Below are 23924 nucleotides of genomic sequence, written 5' to 3' on the forward strand. Positions count from 1 at the left end.
CAAGTGCATGTGATGAGCATTTTGTATGAAATCAATTTTAACATTTTCGGTGACTTAGCATAAGCATTTTCAAGTTTATGGAAATGAATTTTTCCCTCTTAATCGTCCTCCTAGTTATAAACATCATCAAGGATGATTGATTTTAAAGGCTTTCTCACATGGGATTAGATAATAACAATTTTGCATCATGCCTTTAAAAAGATAGATATGGGTAACATTTTCCATAGTTACCTTTTTCCGCTTGCGTGTAATGTATCTTTGATTATGTACAAAAGTTTTCAAAACAAAAGTCATTTGTACGTAATTAAAAATATATTTCACATGCTTAAAAATGAGTCGCACTCCTTTAAATTCATGTCCTTTGGCTGACAAAATTTATAGGCACTTTTAACGAATCTAAGGGACCAAATTGTCAGATTATACACGGGAATTAGCTAGGGGTAGGATCACGGGTCACCCCAGCCACGTACGTACCCTTTGCCTGAAAGGGACGTCAGTACGTGGGTAACTAATTTGAAGAGGAGATTAATTATAGGTTAATTAAAGAAATTATCGCTGAAAACTAAAACTAATTAAACCAAATTAAGAATGTTATATCTGAGACTGATTTAGGTGATAAACTATGTATGTATAAATGTTTATTTAAATGATTCTGAACAAGCACTAATGGACAATTCATTTATTTTTTAAAAAAATTAATCTGTTGATCCTGTAAAGTTTAATTAGTTATCACTCAGTCACTCAACTTTTAACTTAATTAAAACTTAATTCTCATTTTTTTCTCAACTTTTAATAAATTAACCCTTTTCACATATAAAACTTAGCTCATCTTGCGTAGCTTCCAAGTAAGCCCCCATTTAATAATTGTATTTAAAGTTTTTTTTTTAATGTTAAGTCTTGCAAACTTTCTTATATGCAAGTGAGTGTCAGGTGCGTGTTGTTATATGTGCTTCTCTTTTTTTTTTTTCACTTGTACTTTTGCTACTTTATAAAAAGAAAAAAGGTGTTAAGTTTTAAAATATCAAAATTTATTTTTTTTTAAAAAAAGAACAAGTATATTTGATTTTCAACCATACGTTTTCCGGAGTAAACTATTACCAATACCACCATAAATACATATCGGTGACAAAAAATAAAGATACATAATTATTAGTGTTAGGTATGGGATAGCTGGCGAAGTAATGAAAGGTACGCAAACCATGCTCCACCCTGTCAGGTACATAGTCAATTGTCTAAATTTTTGAGCATAATATATTGCATTCATGCTATATGGAATTCAAAGTCTTTAGCTTATTTGTTTTATAATGTAATTTTAAATATAAGACTCCAATCTACTTTGTTTATTATATTTATCCATTTTTTGTAAGATAGTCTTTGTTATAGTTTCACATATTAAATATTTTATCAAATGATGCTTGACTAATAAGGGTATTTTAGGGAAGACAACACATATTTATTACAAACAACTAACTTAACTAATATCTTTAATCTACTCAAATTAGTCAAACTAACACTTATATTAAGGATCAGGCATAGTATTTGACATGAACAATCAACAAACTGAAATAAGCTTACTCAAGCACCTTATAACCATTTCGCGTTTTATCATATAAAACTCTTTTCACATATTAATATTATATGTAGTATAAAATCATTTAAATAAGTTAATCCAAATTAGACAACAGCTCATGATAATAAATATAGTTAAAAATTATCAATGTCGTCTTCCACCAAAGCGCCTGTGTCTTTGCTGAGACAAAGCCAAGGCCTCCACAAATTGGTCCTTGCCAAGATCAGGCCAGAGATGAGCATCAAAGCCAAGTTCAGTGTAAGCAAGTTGCCGAAGCAAGAGGTTGCTCACTTTGAGTTCGCCACTGGTTCGAATCATCAAGTCTGGGTTGGGAAACTTGGTGCAGCTTGCTTCCAGTTCTTGCTCTATCAGCCCTTCATTAATGTCTTCTACCTCCATGATGCCGTCTTTGACCTTTCCTGCTATGGTTTTGCAGGCTTGCATGACGTCGTATTTGCCGCTGTAGCTAATCGCTGCCATTAGTTGCATTCCACAGTTTTGCTTTGTCTTCTCCTCTGCGTTGCTTATCATTCTTTGCAGAGAGGTTGGGAGTTCTAATGTGTCCCCTATTACTGATATTTTGATGTGTTTACTGTCAAACATATAACATAGGTTTTACTTATAAAACTAATATCAATTCACAAATTAAGTATTACTTATGGTCTCAAATATAAGAGCTAGTTGACTAATTTGAAAAAATTAAGAAAATAACTTAAGTTAGTTATTTGTAATAAATAAGTATTATCTTTTCTAAAATATCCTCGCTAATCAAATCTATTAGCTAGAATTATTATTATTACAAGGATTATCTTGAAAAAAGGGATAAATATGATAAACAAAGTGGATTAATATCTTATATTTAAGACCAAAATAAAAGTCAAACAAACTCTTATATTAATGATCAGAAGTAGTATTATACAATAAGGACCGAAAGAGTAGTAATTTATAAAATGACAACGCGTAATTTTTCTACAAAATATGTTTTTATTTAGAGTCTATTTGGTATGAGAAAAAAAAAGATATTGGAGAAAAAATTTTAATAGCGGGATTAAAAAATTTTAATTAATTTTTACACTATTATATATTACTTCATCTCTTTATTAAAATTTGAAAATCTTACTTATCTGATTTTTTAAATATAGTTCAGTAAAATTTTCTTTCTCCTCCGTCACTCTCTATTTCCTCGTACCAAACAGCACTGTAGAGATTTTTTTGGGGCCAATCTTAGAAAGAGACAGAGCACAGGGAAAATGGGAAGGATGGGTATAACTGTAATTTTCTCTAAAATTCAATAGGCAGACAGAGACAGGACAACCTTTGATGAAATAGGGTATTTAGCTGTAATTTTTGCCGAAAATGAAAAAAATTGTCAGATTGAAAGTTCATCACGGCATGAACGATTTCTAAAAAATACAGCATATTGAGAAATAGTTTTCATAATGTAGCATTTGTGTAATAAGTTTTAATGTTTACAGTATTTTGATAAAAATGCCTAAGTTTTTGTTGTAATAAGACCACATTACAGCCAACAAAAAATTTGTCAATAGACTACTTTAAAAGTCTTGACCAAAAAACAAAAAGACTACTTTAAAGGTCAAAACTAACAGCTTCATCATTAAATTGTTACCTCCGGTGCTAGAACATTTTTTTTACCCTAAATCGTTAGTAGAATGACAGTTTAATACCTCATTAAAAAATAATATCAAATCAGGATTTTTCACGATTTAAATTCCCAGATTTCGTCATTCAATTTCTCATATTATATTATTATAGTACTGAAATTTTTTTTTTAAAAAAATTCTGCTCTGACATTAACTTTATTATGGGGTCCATATGAAAATTTTTGAACCGCTGCAATGATATATATGGCTATATATGGGACAATGTTTGTTTTTTTCTTTCTTTTGAGCAAGTGAAAAACCAATTTATCATTATATTATATACATATATATATAACAAGTAAAAAACTGGACTCCCATTTTATAGATAGGAGAATTCATCATATTTATATTTGAAAAAAGTTTAAAGCCCTATTCAATAGTTCATCACTTGAGAAGAAATGTGATCGCCTTGCCCAGAAAAGAACCAGAAAACAGTTACAACCCACAGATCAAAATGCTACATATGAAAAGCTAGCTAACCTTTGGGCGATTCCAATTATCAGAAGAAAACCATAAAAGCGTCAGAACCTTAATCCCCCAACTGCAACACTGATCGATAGTCCTTCTCATCGACTGTACGCCGGCCTCATGACCCGCCGACGCCGGCAACCCCCGCATCTCGGCCCACCTCCTGTTTCCGTCCATAATCACCGCCACGTGTTTCGGCATCAGATCCGGTCGCAGATCCGGCGGCAACGGCTCCGGTTCCAGCGATGATCACAGCCACATCTCGTGAAGGAAGTACGGTCGTGCGAGTCTGAAGATTTGGAAAGAATGAAGTGGGGAAGAATCGGTGTATTCGGGAAGGGGCAGAAGCAGGAGTATGAGGCTTAGGTAACACTCGAATTTGAATGAGACCTCATTTTTAAGCCTATAAAACACCTTCTCCTAGATTCAACGCATGTGGGTATTGACTTTCAAGTTTTGTTCTTAGCCTTTTTGTTAAAAGAAAAAAATTCCTTCGAGATGACATATGGTTTAATTTGATTATTTTGACAATTTATTGATGTGTTGCCATTTATTGAAACCTTGTTAGTTAAATATTTTAGAGGTTGCTTAATCAACTTAAATTGATTAGTTAATATGATATGTAGCTATCATGGATCATGCAAATCTTCCTTAATGTTTTTTATTAAAATATTTGTTATTTTTCTTACTTTCAAACAACATATTTAAATAGTTCATTCATATATAGTTGCCTTGCAAACTGATACTTCCATATCTTATAACATTTCATAAATTATAAATGATTTTGATATGAAATTTTTTCATTTAAAAAAACACTCTCAAATTACTTCTTAGAGATATTTTATTAATTAGATCAAAATGGAGTTAAATGCAAAAAATTATGGTTAATTATATGAAGTTGAGTAATGAGTTATGAATTTTTAAGTGAAACTTATTAGTTATTTCATTAAAAACTAGATAGTAGAGCTTTTTAATGACATTTCTTTCGTAAAATATAGAGTTAAATTGAAAGAGTGATGACATTCAGAAGTTATTTATGATGATGCTAGTAAGTCATAGCGTTGAGTATGTGCTAATTCTATAAAAATTCTAACTGATTAATATCAAAACAATCAGTAAATACCATGAGTTTTCAAATTCTGTTCTTAATTTCCCTCTTTCTGTTTCAAAGAGACATTTTAAACGGAGTAGTCTTGAGCTTACTTTTCAATGTTATTCCCGTGGGTGACACCAAATTAACTTACTACCTCTGGTTTTAAGTAAAAGATCTAAATAATAAGTTTGTATTGATTCTAAATATAAGACATTAATCCAATTTATTTTTTAAATTTATAATTTGTATATAATAAGAGGTTTTCATTAAGGGGTTGTAACAATAACGTCTTTAGAAAAAATATTCTAAGAAAACCAACATATAATTATTATATATAATTAATTTAACTAATTTTCTGAATAGCTGCAAGTTAATTGTCTAACTTCTACATTAAGGAGCCAAGAGAGTAATTAATTTATGAGTGTTGCCCACCAAAGCGTCTTTGTCTTTGCTGAAACGCAGCCAAGGCTTCAACGAATTGCTTCTTGCCAAAATCAGGCCAGAGATGAGGATCAAACACAAGTTCTGTGAAGGCAAGTTGCCACAACAAGAAGTTACTCAATCTGAGTTCTCCACTGGTTCGAATCATTAGGTCTGGATTTGGAAACTCGCTACACTTGGTTTCCAGTTCCTGCTCAATCAAGCTTTCATTAATGTCTTCCACTTCCACAACGCCATCTTTAATCTTCCCAGCTATGGCCTTGCAGGCTTGCACGACGTCGTATTTGCCGCTGTAGCTAATCGCTATGATTAGTTGCAGTCCACAGTTTTGCTTCGTCCTCTCCTCTGCGTTGCTTATCATTCTTTGCAAAGACAGTGGGAGCTTTGATGTGTCTCCAATCACCGATATTTTTATGCCTTCCCTATAATATCCATGCACCAAAAAGATCGGAGAGTTTTTATGCTGCTAGGCTATGAAGCAATTGGTATATTATTATGAATTGTGTTGAAAGTTCTTATGAGAAGGATATGAGAGAAGATTAGGAAAACTAATTGATTGATATTGAAATTAAGTTATAATTAAGAAGCTTGGCTAGTAGATGTTTAGCACAGTGGAGTGAATTACCTGTTGCCGGTTTCAATTAAGGTGTTCGTGGTACTCTCAAAAAGCTGCATCAAAAAGTCAACCTCCACCTATATCACAATCAATATGTATTAGTTATTTATAATAGATATGTGTTGTTTTTTTTTTAAAATATCCTTGTTAATCATATATATTAGCTAAAACTATTATTTGATTGAATCTTTAACATGTACAACTAATATAAAGACTATTTTGAAAACAATATAATGTATGAATATGAGAGATAAAGTAGACTGGGATTTTATATTTAGGACTAAATTAAAAGTTAAACTAGCAACTATCTCCGGTCCTTAATAAAAGATCCTATTTGACTTTTATTTTGGTTTTAAATATAAGATTCTAATCCATTTTGTCTCTCATATTTACTCAATTTTTTTCAAGATAATCCTTCTAATAATTATAGTTCTAGTTAATACACTTAATTAGTAAGGATATTTTAGAAAAGATAACACCTATTTAGGATAAATAACTAGCTCAACTTACTTCCTTAATCCCTTTAAATTAGTTAACTGGTTTTTATAATTACGACCGGAGGTAGTATAAGAGCTTGTTAAACATTTAGTTTTGATTCTAAATAATATTCCCTCCGTTCCTTATTATAAGAGACGAATAACCGAATTACGTTGATCAAAAAATAAGTTAAAATTAGTTAAGAACAATCAATATAATTTTTTTTCCAAAAATGCCCTCATTAATAAGGAGAGAGAGCATGAAAGAGAATAATTAAATTATTGAAAGAAAGAGAAGTGAGAGGGAGAGAGAGTGTGAGTTGAAGACAATAAATATGGATAAAATAGGAAATCAACACAAAAAAGTAGAGACAACTTTTAAGTGTCTCTTATATATAGGAACATGCCATAAGCATCAAATGTCTCTTATAATAAGGAACGGAGGGAGTAGTATAAACAACAGGCTGGGTCTTGTAAATTGCAATTGCTTCCTTGTGAATTAAATTGGAAACAAAAGAAAAGGAAAGAAAGGATTAGGAGATGATCAAATCCGAGAAGAGTCACTGATCACAGTTATATTAATGCTACGAAAGGCTAACCTTCGCGCGTTTCCAATTATCGCAAGAAAACCAGAAAAGCGTCAGAACCTTAATCCCCCAACTACAACACAGATCGATTATCTTCATCATCGATTGAACGCCGGCCTCATGACCCGTCGACGGCGGCAACCCCCGCATCTTAGCCCATCTCCTATTTCCGTCCATACTCACCGCCACATGCTTCGGCATCAGATCCGATCGCAGCTCGGGCGGCAACGGCTCCGGCTCCGCCAATGATCCCGAAACAACAGCCACATCTCGCGAATGAAGTACGGTCCTGCGACTCTGAAAACTGGGAAAGAGTGAAGGAGAGGAGAAACGGCGGTGTGTTTGGTAACGGGGACAAGTAAGACTATGAGGATGAGGAAATAGAGTTACAGTATTCTCCACGAGAATAGGAAGCCTGTGCAGGAACATGCTACTCCGGTTACGGAATACGAGAGAATGTGTGTTTGGCGCCACCGTACGCAGACGGCTGGGATTTGAATTTGTTTAAGAGCCTTTATGCTGGTTAAAAAAAAAAAGGAAATTGACTGGGAACACGTCTACCGCAAGGGCCGAATTGTCTTTTAGATTCAAAATTTCTATTTCTATGTGACGTAACTTGCTAATAGTTTAATTTGATTATTTTGACGGTTGTCATTTATTTATTGAAACGGTGCTATTAGTTAAATAATTTAGATTTAGAAGTTGCGTAATCAACTTAAATTGATTTCATCAATGATGCAAAATCTTGCTTAATGCTTTCCTTAAAAAATTTTTTATTCCTTATTTCCAAACATTATATATATAATTAATACAGTTATATTTGACTTTATAAATTGATACTTTTATATTTTCTACTCTTAAAAATTATAAACTGTTTTTGATACGAAACTTGTTTTGTTTAGAATTGAACTCAACTTAATTTTTAAAGATATTTTATTAATTATGTCAGAATGGAGTAAAAATTAAAAAGTTATGATTATATGAAGTTGAGCAATTAGGTACGATTTTTTAAGTAAAACTAGAAACTTCTCCCCAGGAGACATTTGAAGAAACATGAACATGTTATATGATAGAATTATTTTAATATGGAAGTAATGCATTTAAAGGTTGTTTATTATGATATTAAGTGGTCAATGTATTGAGTATTTGTTTTTTTTAAACCTTCTAAGCCATTAATTTGAAATCAATCTCATGAGCATGACTTGTCAAATTGCGTTGTCCCCCGCCCCCTAATTGTTTCAAAGACATTTTAAATCAAGTACTTTAATTTCATTCTTGTTATTGACACCAAATTAACTTAATTATTAACCGGTCAATTTGCTCATGTTTTGCTAAAGTGTATTGAAAGGTTTTGGAATTTAACACGTAAGTTTCCAAATTAACTACTACCTCTGGTCCTAATTATAAGAGCCAGTTGACTAATTTGAGAAGATTAAGAAAGTAAGTTGAGTTAGTTATTTGTCCTAAATAGGTATTGTCTTTTCTAAAATATCCTTATTAACCAAGTGTATTGACTAGAACTATTATTATTAGAAGGGCTATTTTGGAAAAAATATATAAATATGAGAGACAAAATGGATTTGGGTCTTATATTTAGGACCAAAATAAAAATCAAATAGAGTCTTATATTAAGGACCGAAGATACTATTCAATAAAGATGAAACTGATCTTTCTTCAATAAAGTTGAAGAGAGGGTATTATAGATGGGATAATAACATGGTGGCTACAAAAATTGGATAATTACCCATAGTTTTTTTGCCCCCATTTTTTTGTTTAGTTTTTCATTTTTTGGCACGAATTTTTTTGTTTTATTTTTCATTATGAGACATTCAACCGAAAGATAAAATTGTGTCCATTTTATTCAAACGCAATCTGAATAGATGCCTTAAGAGGTTGTCTTAACATATTTACAAAGCATGATTTATCTTTGATGCAATTGAATTTGTTTAATATTAAAAAGATAATATTGAACCTTGGTACGTAGTAAACTTAAATTGACCATGTGAAAGAATAATACTCATAAAACAGTATAAACCGTTACATTTAACCACATGATAACAAAGTTTAGTATCATATTAACTAAACGTATTTGAAAATTTGAAATTGAAATGATTTAATCAGTAATGTTTTATCTGAGTGACTTTATCTGGTATTCTCCACGGGCGCACACACACACACACACATATATAATGGGAATAGCCTGTGCAGGAACATGGCGTGTGTATGTTTTTGCAGAAGAGCAACATATCATTAGGCGTTCACTTTCAACTTCCTGAAGCAATAATGCTTTCTGAACTCTTCATCACCAAATGGACGATTTACCCCAACAAAGTAGAAGAATTTATTGTTCTAATAGCGACGGGTCTAGTCGGGAAGGAATTAGTTCTTATCAGGATTTGAATCTTCATTAAAAGAGGTAGTCATGTTTAGTATCTCATGGCACCTTAAAGTCAGATTGCTTCCCATGAAAAAATAACCATATGCGAGGCAAAAACAAACACAGATGCCTGAATTCGCAGCTTCAGTAGTAAGTATCTGAACTTCATAGCATGTTTTAGCATTATATTGTTGACACTAATGGTGAAAATCTTGGGATGCAAATACTACTCCACGTGTGGATAATTTTGCACAGGCACGTGTATTCAGTATTCATGATGGGTTTCTTTCTGGGCTTCATCTTGCAGCTGGGTGGAACGTCCACGTACAGCTCGGTGGCTAGAGCATTACCAACGTATCTTCTTTGGATTCTGGATTCTCTCTCTCGATTCATATCAATCGATCGATATTCCTTGCAATAAGAAACTTCCACTTGATACAAGATCACAGGCACCTGTATGTTTGGAATCACAGGTTCGCTAACAAGATCATCATCGATACGTTTGAACAGAAGTCCCACATCGACTAAAATGAATAAGAAAGTGCACTATATATAACACTGACACAAACAGCAGCTCGCCGAGCTGGGTAACGTCAGCTTGTAACCCAAGTGGGGGCATCAAGGTGATGGAACACGGATCTGGTTTCGCCTGGTTGGGTCGGGGGAGGCAATTTGCTGGCCTGCCCGTTCCAAGTGAAGAGCTGAGCCATGGGTCCTGAGCGAAGGCTTGAGATTCATGGTTCCTAGACGAGAGGGCACTGCGTGAGGCTGGTTTCACAGAGCAGCGACAACCTCTGGCTCCTTACAGTGGAAGGATCACAGGCTGCTGCTCCTCCAGCCCACTACGCCCGGTGAGCCTAGCCGCTTGAACCATCACCTTTTTGCCCCGCCCAGAGCTGGCCGAACGTTAGGTCATATCGGGTTTTGCAGATTAATTTCTCACTAAAAAAAGCTAAATGCTGATGTAAAAAGATATCCCACGTCTTTTGGCCCAATATAGGTAATATAGAATCATGTTGAATTAATTTTTTCCAATAAGAATTATATATATATATTTATATATACTATCTTCCATCCTTCATATAAAAGTTAATTGATTAATTTGAGTATATTAAAAAAATTCTAAATTAGTTATTTATAATAAATATGTGTTATCTCTTCTAAAATACTTCACTGATCATGTGTATTGGCTAAAATTATTATTTGATAGAATCTTTAAAATATGTAATTACTATAATGACTACTTTAAAAAAATAGTTAAATATGAAAAATAAAATAGATTGGAGTTTTGTATTTAAGATTCAATTAAAAATCAAAGTAGAGGATGTAGTACATTAATTTATTTCTAACTATAAATAAATTTATCCGTTCAAAATATATTTCATATTATAATTGAATTCCTTAAAAATCACATAAAAGAAAATTATATTTTTAAGACATTAGTCTAAAATTATCATTCATCCATCCAGCACATGTTGAGAATGGCTAATCCTGGCCCAAAAAGAAAAAAAGAACAAGAAAAAGAAAGGGTCTGTTTGGCTTTATGTTTTTAAACCCATATTTATTTTGAAAAACAAAAAATAAAAATATATGGTTTAAAATCTGTTTTTGGTTATGTGCTTTGAAAACGAAAAAAAAAAGGTTAAAATTTGCTTTAAAAAATAAAAAAAATTATTATATCTTTCTAAAGTTTTATTACTTTATGTTCTACAAAATTAATTAGAATACAGTAATAATGAAAATTATACTAATAAAGCATATTATTTTTTCACCATTTACTAATTAATGCACTAAAAACATACAAATAAAAAATAAAATCAGACAAGCCCATTTTTGTTTTTAAAAAAAGAGCGGCCAACCGTCTCGAATCACCTGGATGCAGCGAATAATGTAATATAAACCCAGCATTATTTGTGGCGGTGAGTGGCTCCCAAAAACCAATTTGAATATGGAAATTCGATTCTTAAAGCAAAACCAGAATCAATGGCAATCGTACCTTCGAACATCACATGAATCAGAACCCCATGGCCGTCAATCTCAGTTCCACCGCTTCTCTTCGCCCTGCACCTTCCTTTCTCCTCAGGAAAAACAATTCCGTCCTCAAATTCTACCCTTATTCTTCAACCAGAACTCCTGCTCAGTCACAAGGGGCTGAGGCTGGAGTTACAGAGGAAGATTCCCCGGCGGGTATGTCTTTCATTTTTATTTGGCTTTTTGTTTGCTTTGGGTTGAATTCAAATCTTAAGCATGAATTTTCAAGTGCGCTGTTTGAGTTGCAGAGTATACTTCGTTCTATAAGAAGACCGATCAGCTCTATATTCTACTTTTAAGAATATCGATAAGCTTTATATACTTGTGAGCTGTTTGAGCTGCAGAATATACTTCTTTTGTTTTTAATTGGTTAGTCTTGTTGGCTTCTCATGTATATAGCCATGTTTCTGAGTTTCTTATATGAAAGCAAAAGTAGTTTGATCTGGATTCTGTGGCTCAGCTGAACACAAACGCCTTGAGGACAGAAAAATGATGAGAGTCCAATGCTAGATGTACTTACATGAATTGTGTATGAAGTCTGATAAAAGGAACATATATATTTTACAGGATTCATTTGCAGGAAATTTTATGCTATTCTTTTCAGTGTGAGTGAAAGCAATAGAGAAAAGGGAAAATAATGAAAGGAACTCATAGCTTGCTGAAGAAAGCTACTTTTTGCTTCATCAAGCTCCAGAGCTTTTTTATGTTTATGCCTGGTTCTACTAATCAACTAGTTCATGTCCTGAATGTTATCGGATGCAGTTATTTATGCCCTCTCACAGAAGTCCCTCATATTCTTTTATGACTTCTATCATTAGGACCTTTGTCCTCTGCCCGCTCACAGCTCGATCTCTTGGAGCAACTTACATCAACTAGCTCATCAGTCAGTGGTATGTAAACTACTGTCTCTGTTATGTGAATAATACGTATAGGCGAATACAGATTGATATCAGTCAGTGGTATGTAAACTACTGTCTCTTTTATGTGAATAATACGTATAGGCGAATACAGATTGATTGTCCTCTGGTTTTGTAATCTCACTTTATTCCTATCAACCATTCCTTTTCTGAATTGTTTTATCTTGTCATCTTAAATGAAATGTGCAAAATATACGTACATGTCTTAAGAAGGTAGTTATCGATATCAAGATTCAAAAGGAAAACTTGTCAAGAGACCAAGAGTTGCTAAAGATCAAATTTATGCCATTTATACCCTTAATGGCATGTATAGGAAAAACGTGCACACCACACCATAAACATTTTTCCCATCTTTTTATTATTTTTTATTAGCATCTGAGACGTCTTTGGGTTATGCCTGAAAGTAAAGCTACTCTTTCTCCATGAGTTCAAGATTTTACTCTCCATAGGAGCTGAACCCATATTGATTAAGGGGGATGCCATCTCCTCTTACTGCCTAAACTAACTCACTTGTGTCAATTGTGTTTCACATTTCAATCATGGAATATTTCTAAAATAGTATATGGGTAATGTAGTACAATTTTTGTAGTCTTGATGACTTGTTTAGTACCATAGTAGAGCATTCACTATGTAGAAAAGTTAAAAATTGAGCGACACCAAATAAACTTAATATGTTAAATCCAATGACTTGCGAGATAAAATCAAATTTCTTTACAAATCTGGTTTCTCTTCATTGTTTAATGTTTGGGTAAAAGAATGATATTGGAGCCATTTCTGATTTCCAGGTTATGAAAGTGATGGCGGCTCTGGCAAACTTACTATCCGTGAGCAGCTCGCACAGTTGGTAGGAGACAGAGATGATGATTTCAGTATTCCTTTGGGTAAAAACTTGAAGAAAGTGAGCGCCAGGTTCTTGACCATTTCACAAAAGAGAAATATCAGGAGACAAGCTTACCTAAATGAAGTTTCTCAAAGGAATGATTCGGTATTCTTTGCCACTATAGGAGCTTTTGTGATTCTTCCTCCTCTTATAATACTAGGAATTGCTGTGTTAACTGGTTATGTACAGCTTTTTCCATGATATGTGTTATATGATAGAACGGCCACATAATAGAATATCTAAGATAATGACTTGTTTTCCTCTCTAGTCTTGTATAGTGACTGTCGCTTCTCTTATCTTACTTAGCAAGCGGCAATAAGAAATAATACAACACTACTTCCCCCCCCCCCCAAAACATTCTTAAATAGACTTGGTCGGTTCAATATTAAATAAGTAGAGTAAGCCAGTTATAAATATACATTTAAGCGTGTCAGTGATGTAATGTAGGTGCAATTGCAGGCTTACGTGTCGGTTGATAATTCGCTTGGTCTGCTTAATCTTTTTGAATTTAACTTGAAGGTAACTTCTCCAAAGTGACATGAGAACAAGTGATTAGCCGTAATTCAAATGCAAAATGGACTTTCATTTGATTTCCAAGTGCCAGAAAAAGCAGAGTACTCAGACTAGAAGGTTGCATTACAGCCATAAAAACATGACATCCCAGTTTACCCTGAATCAAATGGTTAAAAAATCAGAATCAGTTACGTTTATGCATTCTTATTCAGTGTGTTGCAGGAAAAGAGTAATTGTGTATGGGACTCCCATCTATACACTTAATCATTCATTTATATTTGAATATGTTCTGTTCGACTCCAATTCTTTATAGTATGGCTGGTTCAGACTTCAGAGTAATACAAGTAATTCTTAGTTGCAGGGATAACCCATACTTCAGTTCTCATTCACAAATGCCTTTCAGATCCTTTGCTCTTTCAATGAAAATGATTCGTTCGATTCTATCTATAAATTATGGCAGAATCCATCAGCGAGATAAACACGTCACGTCAACAGCAAATCTTAAAAAAGCTGTGCAATTAACTTGATTTATCCTTTGAAGACCAAATGAAACCCCATTGAATAGCAACGGTATTTAACTTGCCTTTGGTTGTTCTACTGTACTTTTATTCCCTTCTATCTCTATGAAGGCTACAAGTGAGCCTCATACTTGATATTTTTTAAAATAAAAGTAAAACTAAAAGAAGTTCTTACCAATCTCTAAATAATTACTCTGCACATTTTATACTCCTTTTTCCTATAATAGAAGAAGCCAAAGTTACTAAACAAACTATGAAGTATCAAGACTGTGTGAAAAAGCTGTATTCATGTCCAGCACATGCCAAGTCACAAAATGTTGTGACTCTTCAACATACTTTATCTTCCTTAACAAGATTCAGGCTTCAATTCCTTCTTCTGTTGGTTTTCATCAGGACAAATCTCTGGAGCAGTAGAATTTTGCAATTCACTGTCCAAAACCTGTCCTTGGTTGTGTAAATAAACCCATTTGTCTTGAAAGAGGTACAAAACCACAATCAAACATATTTGGGCAGTGAAAAGTATCTTCCAAACTGTTACACTTTTTGATGTTTTTTCTTCATAGGCTTGTAGTCCTAAATATACACTCAATACACCCAGAAATGAAACTGCTGTTCCTGCTATCCAATGTGAAAGGTACCATGCACTTCTTCTTTTGGATCCCCTGTAACATGAACAGAAAGTCGGAACTCTCCAGAAACAATAAGGATGATTTGAAAAGAATAATGATATTACACACACACACATTTGGTATTAGCGGATAAGAAGAAAATTGAAGGACACACCTTTGAGGTCGAAAAATACCAAGAAGGAGCTGCAGCCAGATAATACCATATAATGCTACTCCTATTCTCTGATGAGTATTGTTGAATAAGTTGTTGAAATTTTTTATGGACATTATTGCTCCTGCTGTGGCAACAATAACTGCAACGTGCTGCTGAATATAAAAAGTCTAGATTTTTAACTAATTAAAACAAAATTTAATGTTTTTCATTTTGAACTAAGTAGAAAATGCAGAATGGATGTAATATTTTTTTTACTGTCACTTAAAAGATAACGATGATTTCACTTAAGAATTCAATAAACTATGGTTAAAAGTCTGAAGTACATAAATCGTATTTAGATGATCTAAAAGGAATGAACACAACATTTTACAACGTAATTTCTTAATAAGGTCTTCTCTCATCCGCAAAGCATTAATTATTGTCCGTCTTAACAAACTTCAAGTTAACAGTTAAGTAGGAAGTAGCAAACTTCAGGCCCATTAAGAAAATAAGAATAAAAAAGATGAAAACTGGAATCTTTGGCACTCTTGTCTTCCTTTCGCCCTCATTAAAAGTTAATCAGAGAAATTAAATCTATATCACAAACATGAAGCTATAGAACAATCTTTTAGTTTTCACTTGCACATAAGAGAGATTCAGATTATGTACTTGCCTGCAGAACTGCATGACCATAGAATATAATTTTTCGCCTTCTTTGATTCCTTTCTCTGGTTGCAAGTCTGATTGCAATTATACCAACAGGCATCAAGAACCCCATTGAAGCCCATAGCAGAAAACCATGTACTTTGATTTCATACAGCAACCTGGAACTCATCTTCACAAAAACAACAACCAACAAAAGTTAGATTCAAAGGAATATAAAGAATAACTTCAGAAATAATTTTTTTTTTAAAAAAAAAAGGTTAAACACAGATACTTCAACTATGGAGTCCTACAATGTTCTTATCAGGCACAAGACCGCATATTTTTCAGTTTTGTGATGGTCATACAAAGAACAGGAATGGAGTACCTTGAAGCTGTCGTCTTTGTTTCTTGAATAGCTTTTAGTTTGTTCATGTTCTTGAGATGAGGAAACAAAAGGCAAAATGAGAGAAGCAAGACTTGCATGAAAGAAGGAAATAAGAAGATATCTCTGAACCTCCATGCTTCCTTGTTCTATGGCCACTTGCAGACTCAATCTTCAATGAAGATGAAGCTTGAAGAAGGAAGCAAAAACTGTGGAATTTTCATAACTGAATGTGCTTCCCCATTTGCTGGCCCAGGTACTTATTGTCCCTTTCTCACTCAATGTGTGGGTGAGGATTCTAAGCACTTTATCTTTGTTGCTTACCTGATACAAAGATATACCATGAAATAATCATATTATCTTACAGTGCCAACTTCTTTACCATATTCAAGAGAATTACAGCTCTGAATTATATACCATCGACCTTTGGAAACTAAGGCGGATTCCCTATATCTATGCTTTTGAAAAGAGAATTATATAATAAAATGACTGTATGAGATTAAAATCTCATAATTATACTAATTCACCTTTTTCCCCTTTGCATCCCGTGAGCTTATGAGATTAGACAGAGATTAACCTTAAAAAGACAATTCACTCATACCGTAAAAGTAATGTTAGTGCACGAGATTTGAAAAAGGTAAAGTGGGTATAAGAGGAAGGTTGGGAAAGATTTCAAAGTAGTGGGGTTAACTACTTTTGCAGGTTTTTTTGAGATTGTGGAGGAAAATGTGGAGTTTCAGAGGGAAAAAAAGACAAGTGTGGCTATTCCATAAAATTTCGAAAAAGAGTGAAATTTTATGTTCAGATTGAAAAGAGAAAGTGGATCTATCATGTTCGTAGATTTTCCTGGAAAATCATTATCTTCTGATGCCCACTATTGAATACACACCACTATACTATAAAATGCTCCTTCCACCAACCAAATAATTCAACGTCTCTCTTCTTTTCATAAATTTTAATTTCTATGTTCGAAAGTTCAATAATTAAAACCAAGTTCTGTTAAAAACATGATTGCTTTTTGTTCCGATATAACATGGAGTTTCCCGTTTTGTTTGTTCCTACTTTCTGCTTTATGCCATAACCGTACGTTGAAATTTTGGTTTTAAACTGTACACTTAACTACACTTTGAAGGAAACTATATTATTGTCAATTCTCAGACACAAATGAATCATTAAAAAGATAAACATCAAGTCAATAATCCTGTCTAATACTCTTTTCTGTACATTCTGCGTCGTCCCATATATGTCTTCTCGTTATTTCTTAATTTTCATGTGATACATACTCATAATTTATTTCCTTAAGATCTCTTTGCATGTATCGTGTAAGTTTATATAATAATTTTGTAAATGTGAGAGATCTGAACTGATTTCTTCTTAGCATAGAGAGGACAAATTCAAAGAGAATTAAAAGAGAACAAAAGAGCGAACCTGCACAGGTGTCCCGCAAAAATCCCTTGAGAATAAACCGACATATTATTCTGTGTGCTTTCATGTTGGTGTTCATGTATTTCTGCATTTTACAATTTAGATCTAATAATTTTTATTTATATATCATTTATTTTTAAACTAAATGTTGAAAATTAAAGTTATTTAATGTGACCAGAATATTTTGGTCACGCACACTGATGATTAAGTTGGACTAAACTAGCTGGTTAGATTGAAAAAATAGTAACTGATCACTTGTCCAATCCGAACAAAGAGGTAAATTGTCTCAAAAGAGAATTGATTATAAGAATTGGTGGAACGAGTCAAAATTAATGGTGCATAAATACTTGACTAATACTGAATTATTTTTTAGCTTTGAATTACTGTTTTGACTTTTAATATAAGTCACTTGTAACATAGTTTCACGTGTTAAGAAATTCATTAAATTGATATAAAAAGAATTTAGTTTTACCAGACTTCTCTCTCCCAAAGGGAAAATAATGTAAAATAACTGGATTGATATGTCTAAAACTCTTAACCAAGACTGATTGAAAAACTGGTTCGTTGATCTGAATTGCCAGCTTACATTGATAGGAGGGAGAACATTAAGAAATAGTAGAATGTGTGTGTGTGGGGAATGTACGTAGGAGAACCATGAAAGAAAAAGCAAAGTTGGGGGACCAATTGAGAGGGAATAGCCAATTCAACTTTGAATTTGAGGAAAGCACTTTGTTTGTTTCCGAATCAGAACATGTGTTACCCACTAAAGCTATCTTCTACTTATCTGTCCCTTTGAGTGAGAATGACACTCAATTCTCTTTTCCACGTAATTCCCTTTCCCACATTCATTGCCATTCCACTACCCCCGTTGCTATCATATTACTATCACGTAACTTTTTTTATATATGTTGGAAATATAAATATGAATAAGGAAGTACGTACCGGGCTAGATCAATGCAGAAATTAAGAACATCGCATAAGAGAAAATATGAGAGAGAAGAGGTAGTCGGAAAACTCAATGAATATGGAGCGAGTTGAACTAATAGATGATGACCTCTGTTGACATTATTGGGCGGGAACATTTTGGGAAGATAAAATATCCACAATATCTATCTGTTTGGATATATTTTTAATATCCTTTTATATCAATCGGTAAGATAATAATTTGAATTTAAAAATAATTTAAATCTTTATCATATATTCTCAATTTCAGCTCATTTTGAATTGAATTCTTGATTTAATCTATAGATATTATAATCATACATATATGTTCATTTAATATATATATTATCTGGATAATATAATTTAGATAACTTATTTAATTTATATTATATTTAATCGAGTGATCTTCTTGATTAACTGATCCAATCAATCAAAATATAATCGTAGTTGATTATTTTATTTCATTAGGATGTTCTTAAATTTTTCAATCAAATAGTCCAACCCAGAAAGGACGGACCTGAACCCCCACAATATACGTTATTTATCTTTTACCTAATAAGTTTTGGTAATCGCCATAATTGCTTCCTTAACGATAACGTTGTGAAAGCAAACCAAATCTATTCGATTCATGGTTGACATTAAGCAACCTCAATATCAATATAAAATTTCTATTGATATTAGATTCAAGTTCCTGTGAATATAAACAAGCTAGAAAAATTACTTTCAATTGAATATGACAATAGTTAAATCTAACATAACAAATTAATAATACTTCTCTAGTCCTAAATATAAGACCCTTATATACAGTATATGTAAGGGTCTTATATTTAGGACTGAAAGAGTATTTTATACTCCTCCGGTCCTTAATATAAGACCCATTTAACTAATTCAATTAGATTAAGAAAATTAGGTAAGTTAGTTAATTATAAGAAATGTGACACATTTTTCCTAAAACACTATAATCATCTTTCTTAATACTTCATCTTTCTCTTCTACTTGATTATAGTTGAAAGAGTATCTATAAGGGTAATATAGAGAAAGCTGATAATATGATAAATGGGTCTTATATTTAAGATTAAAATCAACTCAACAATTGGGTCTTATATTAAGGACCGGAAGAGTATTAAGGTATTATGAATAAGTTATATATGGTGGCTCACATCTAGTTAAGACTTGATCCTCTAATACGTGTTAAGGGATTCCACACATCTAGTTGTGAGATAAAAGAAAGGAAAATAAAATAAAAATATTCTTTCCTATTAAAATTATTTCTGCCTCTTCTACTTCAAATTTGGCCAGTAGAATGAGGCATAAATCATGTTTAAAATTCAAGCATTTTCTTAATGTGAAACCGGTAAAAAAAAAACTCTTAAATCCAGTTGTTTTTTTTTCCTTAATTAATTCTTTGAACATATTAAACAAACAAACCATATTAATTTCAAGCAGAAGTAGAAGTCAGAATTAATTTTCAACACAAGAGGATCCAAATTCTACATTGCACTCAATTTTGTTAGCAGACTTCAGCTTTTAGATTGATTGATGGACCCGTGATTGCACATTATTAATTAATTTAATTAGTTTGTGTGTAAGTCAAAAAAGCTAAATTAAACAAAAAGTAGAACATTTTTGTCAAGAACACAAATCATAGCTAAAGACAACCCACCCACATGAGCCTGTCATAATTTCTCAAAAGGTGGTTGAGACGTCAAAGGTTTTATTATAATCAAATAAATTGCACAATCATATTTCCCCTTCACAGACATTTCATCCACCGTTCCTGTTCAATTTTTTCCCTAACAAAGAAACTTATATCTTTGCGTATTTAAAAATGCATACATTATATATAAAAACTCCAAATTATATGCCATATGTAAATAATTTTTTTAACTTTTAAAATTTTCTAATAAATTTCCCTGAACTTTTACATTTATCCAAATAATTACGAATGATCAATTTATATTCCTTAAACTTTATTTTGTACCCCCTCAAATTTTAAATTATAGACAGATAAAGCAATTAAAGTTGTTTATGGATAAATAATGAATATAACTAATAATATGAGAATTGTCTGCATAGATGTTAAAGTTTAAAGAGGTTTTTGTAAAGTTTCAAAAGTTGGAGAGATTAATTATTTACACATGACATAATATTAAGGGAGTTTTGTACTACAATTTAACCTTAAAAATGTTGGTTTAAAATATAAAGATGAGAATTGAATTAATTGTGAGAAACGAGGTTGCTTTTTCACTTCATTGATATTCGTTCATTAACAAGGATCTAGTTATGATTCTTTATTTCCGGGACAAAGTAGCATAGAGCTATTCATTCATTCATTTATTTATTTAGATCTCATCATAGTTTTTGTGTGTGTAGAATTTAATATTTTATATTACATGAGATATAGGATAAAAATGATCGTTTAATCATGCATCCAAATATAATGATTGAAAACAAAAACTGTGTGTGTGTAAATTAGATTATCCTGACCTACTAATAAACGATGGAAAAATTATCATTGATCTTTGTTCCTTTTTTACTTAAAGCAAAGATGGTATCGATAAAAAATATATATGAGAGGTTACCTGATGACGTAATGCCATGTAATCTTTTATCATTAACTATATTTTTATTTTATTTTATTTACTTGTGATAATTGATACCAAATTTAAGTAAATTATGAGGAATCTTTACCAACATGCTACTCCAATTCTTAATATAGAATTTAATTTAAGAGTTGATGTTGATCTTACATGTAAGATTCATTTCACACATTTATCAATTTTTTTCAAATTAACCATAATGATATTTCTTCAACGATAATCAAATAAAATAGGAAGGGAAGAAATTAAGAAAGATAATTAAGGAATTTTAGAAAAAAATAATATTAATTAATTTAACTAATATTTTTAATTTACTCGAATTAACTAATTAGATCTTATATTAAAAACATGAGGAGTAATTTATTTTTTATTCGTAAAATTGTTATCTTATTAAACGCACCAGTCCCTTCCATTTAACTTAACATAAATTTTATGATAAGTTCAGCATCACCAATATCAATACATTAATATATAATATCTATAAAAAAAAATTAACATGAATTAGCCGTCTAGTTTTTAAATCTAAATTGTAATTTAAGTAAGAAAATACTCATTCTTCAAATATTTTGAGGTAACAAAACATTAAAAAAAAAAAAAAGATTAAGTAGCCAAAATTTCTGAACAGTTCCAACAAATTGATGTGCCCACATGAAGGAACATCATAAGATCAAATTGACAGAACCTTGCAACAAACCTCATATTTCAAAAACTTGACTATATATGGATGTCTTTATGTCTCATTATAGCTTTTTACATAACAAAACACTAAAATCAGGACAGAAATAAGAAACTTCCCAGAAATTGAAGTCACAGTACTAATCATTTGTGGCAAGAAAATTAGCATTTTGACATATACAACCCATCTTATTTCTTACTCAACCTTCAATTATGTTCCTTTCGGTTTCTTCTTATCCCTTTTCTATTATTTTGTTTGGTTCATAGGGTTTTGTTTTTTTGTTATGAGCCAATTGTGGCCATCACCCTATTTGATAACTGGTGTCTAAAAGATAATTTTTTTTCCTTTTTCAGTTATTGAAAGATAACATTAAGAAATGTTATTTTTTTGTTGTCACTCAAAGTATTATTAAGTTATTTTAAATTTAAAACTAATTTTAGTCAAGCTAAGAATATTAAGGTTAAAGTCTTCCCAACAAGTGTATTTCTCGGAATTCGAACTTGTGTTCTTCTCCTTATGAGGGTGAGACCGTTTACCATCTTAATAAACAACTTGTTGGTAACATTAAGAAATACTTTAGTTCTAAATGTAGAGGTTAATTAATTGTAAAAAATTTAATATAGTTAATTAATTGTAAAAATTGTGTATTGATATTATTAAAATAATTTTTTAACTTTTAAATTATTCTCTTATTAAGGGAAAAAAGCCATTAAAATGTGAGTTTATTAAAAAAAAATTGAGTTAAAGTGCAAATTAGAAGATACATAGTAAATGTTGTAAAAATAAAGAAGACTTAGGAGAGATGTGGCATATTAAGAACATAAAGAAATTTTGTTTTTTAAGAAAAAGATTCAACAGACTATATTGAGACCCTATTTTTGCATTAGTGAGTAGGTCAAGCAAAATTGGGCTTAAGGTAATAAATGTAATATTGGGCTTTAAAGGGGTTTTGAAGCCCAACAATAGAAAGGCTTTAAGGCCCAGAGAACATGTTGTGGCCTTGTGTGACCAGTTCCCTCTTGAAACTAAGGTATCTGTTTTCGTCCTCCAAAAACAGAAGGCGGTAGTTTAAAGCTATGATTTACAGTTTTTTTTTTTAAAAAACGTGTTGGCAATGCACAAAGTGTTAGATAAATTTTTTAAATTTAACAATTACGTGAATGAGCATCAATCAATTAATTAATGAGAACGTTTAATATACTTTTAAGCAATAATCCCTTTTTTCAACAGATCAATTAATACTTAAAATTAACAGCTAATTTAGACTCTTTTTTTTTTTTGCCAAACTAATTTAGACTTGAATAACCCTAGTTAGTAATTACATTTTATTCTATAAACATAATGAAAGTTGATAATTTCTTACTTTTTATCATTAATTTGATACCTGGTAAGTATCATACGAATTGTTTTTGTCATGAGGCGAAAATAAAGCTTAATAATTATACGTATAATTAAATAATTTAATTGACAACATGTTTGGAAGATATGTTCAAATTTATAAATCGATGAAATTCTTTCCAGCTCATATTCATAATCAAGAAACAACATTTTATTTTTTTAAAAAAAACTATTTCAAAAGAAGGGGGCTTGTGGTGTTTGACCAACAATTAAAAGAAATTTAAAAAAAAACAAGAAGAAGAGAAAAGGCATATGGTGGGATTGAAGGAAAATATTTTTCTGATAAAGACAACCAATGAAGTCATATTCTCACACAGAAAGCACACATAAGAATGATGATAATATTAACTAATAAAAAAGGTACATTAATTAATAAAATACAAAATGAAACTATAAAACAGAAGGAGGAGCTGTGGTCATTTATTATGGTTTGGTATATATCCCCACCAAAGGCCACCTCATATCCGCAGCCAGACAACTTGACCTCCCTCTTTAAATGATTTTATATACATTTCATATATACACACACTTTACCTCCGGTTTAAATGATATCTTATAATTAGAACCAGAGGTAGTATATATATAATTAGAGTGACTAGCATAATTAGGCCACTTTCTAAAAGGATCCTTAATTATCTATTTCTAATCTTAATTATGGCTAACGTGCGTTGCCAAAAAATTATGAACTGACAGAGCAATAGCAATTTGATTTGACTTCATAAAATTTGGGTTAAAAAAATCATGTTATATAAAAAAAAAAAAAAGGGAAATTCATGTTTTAGTCTCTTTAATTTGCAATTATTTTCAAATAAATCCTTAAATAATATTCCCAATTGTAAGTTGGTCGCTTTGGAAATGTTTGTAAATTAGCTAGTCCTTCAGCCCGTCCATAATACTGTGGGGAATTCATAATACTTTGGGGAGAAATTTGGGAGAAAAATATAAA

General features: G+C 31.7%; 3 protein-coding genes and 1 pseudogene across 3 annotated transcripts; 1 reads left to right on the top strand and 3 right to left on the bottom strand.

The window, feature by feature from the left end:
* Positions 1–1714: 1714 nt before the first annotated feature.
* Positions 1715–3948, bottom strand: LOC114711655 (dehydrodolichyl diphosphate synthase 2-like; annotated as a pseudogene).
* A 1233-nt stretch (positions 3949–5181) lies between these two features.
* Positions 5182–7341, bottom strand: LOC114711656 (dehydrodolichyl diphosphate synthase 2-like). The gene is made up of 3 exons (XM_028896075.1): positions 6925–7341; positions 5859–5926; positions 5182–5655 (listed from the first exon to the last, which is right to left on the bottom strand). Exons 1-3 carry the CDS (start codon positions 7339–7341, stop codon positions 5208–5210), a joined length of 933 nt encoding a protein of 310 aa, XP_028751908.1. The 3' UTR covers positions 5182–5207.
* Positions 7342–11271: 3930 nt separating this feature from the next.
* Positions 11272–13381, top strand: LOC114711706 (uncharacterized). Its single transcript, XM_028896126.1, has 3 exons — positions 11272–11476; positions 12139–12210; positions 13023–13381. The coding sequence occupies exons 1-3, from the start codon at positions 11299–11301 to the stop codon at positions 13316–13318; spliced, it is 546 nt and encodes a 181-aa protein (XP_028751959.1). The 5' UTR covers positions 11272–11298; the 3' UTR covers positions 13319–13381.
* A 750-nt stretch (positions 13382–14131) lies between these two features.
* LOC114711703 (cytochrome b561 domain-containing protein At2g30890-like) lies at positions 14132–16256 on the bottom strand. Its single transcript, XM_028896124.1, has 4 exons — positions 15941–16256; positions 15584–15745; positions 14932–15080; positions 14132–14810 (listed from the first exon to the last, which is right to left on the bottom strand). Exons 1-4 carry the CDS (start codon positions 16073–16075, stop codon positions 14495–14497), a joined length of 762 nt encoding a protein of 253 aa, XP_028751957.1. The 5' UTR covers positions 16076–16256; the 3' UTR covers positions 14132–14494.
* Between the last annotated feature and the right edge of the window lie 7668 nt (positions 16257–23924).

Source organism: Neltuma alba, unplaced genomic scaffold (assembly GCF_004799145.2).
Source record: "Neltuma alba isolate B1F8T4 unplaced genomic scaffold, ASM479914v2 tig00011304_pilon, whole genome shotgun sequence".
In the NCBI taxonomy this organism is placed as follows: Eukaryota; Viridiplantae; Streptophyta; class Magnoliopsida; order Fabales; family Fabaceae; genus Neltuma; species Neltuma alba.

Coding starts and splice junctions, on each gene's coding strand:
- LOC114711656 (XM_028896075.1), bottom strand. CDS start 7,341: ATGTTCCTGCACAGGCTTCCTATTCTCGTGGAGAATACTGTAACTCTA. Junction 5,927..6,924: donor ATAATTGGAAACGCGCGAAG/GTTAGCCTTTCG, acceptor ATTGTGATATAG/GTGGAGGTTGACTTTTTGAT. Junction 5,656..5,858: donor TTAATTGAAACCGGCAACAG/GTAATTCACTCC, acceptor TGGATATTATAG/GGAAGGCATAAAAATATCGG.
- LOC114711706 (XM_028896126.1), top strand. CDS start 11,299: ATGAATCAGAACCCCATGGCCGTCAATCTCAGTTCCACCGCTTCTCTT. Junction 11,477..12,138: donor AGAGGAAGATTCCCCGGCGG/GTATGTCTTTCA, acceptor TTCTATCATTAG/GACCTTTGTCCTCTGCCCGC. Junction 12,211..13,022: donor AACTAGCTCATCAGTCAGTG/GTATGTAAACTA, acceptor TCTGATTTCCAG/GTTATGAAAGTGATGGCGGC.
- LOC114711703 (XM_028896124.1), bottom strand. CDS start 16,075: ATGGAGGTTCAGAGATATCTTCTTATTTCCTTCTTTCATGCAAGTCTT. Junction 15,746..15,940: donor ACAAAGACGACAGCTTCAAG/GTACTCCATTCC, acceptor GTTTTTGTGAAG/ATGAGTTCCAGGTTGCTGTA. Junction 15,081..15,583: donor ATGGTCATGCAGTTCTGCAG/GCAAGTACATAA, acceptor TATATTCAGCAG/CACGTTGCAGTTATTGTTGC.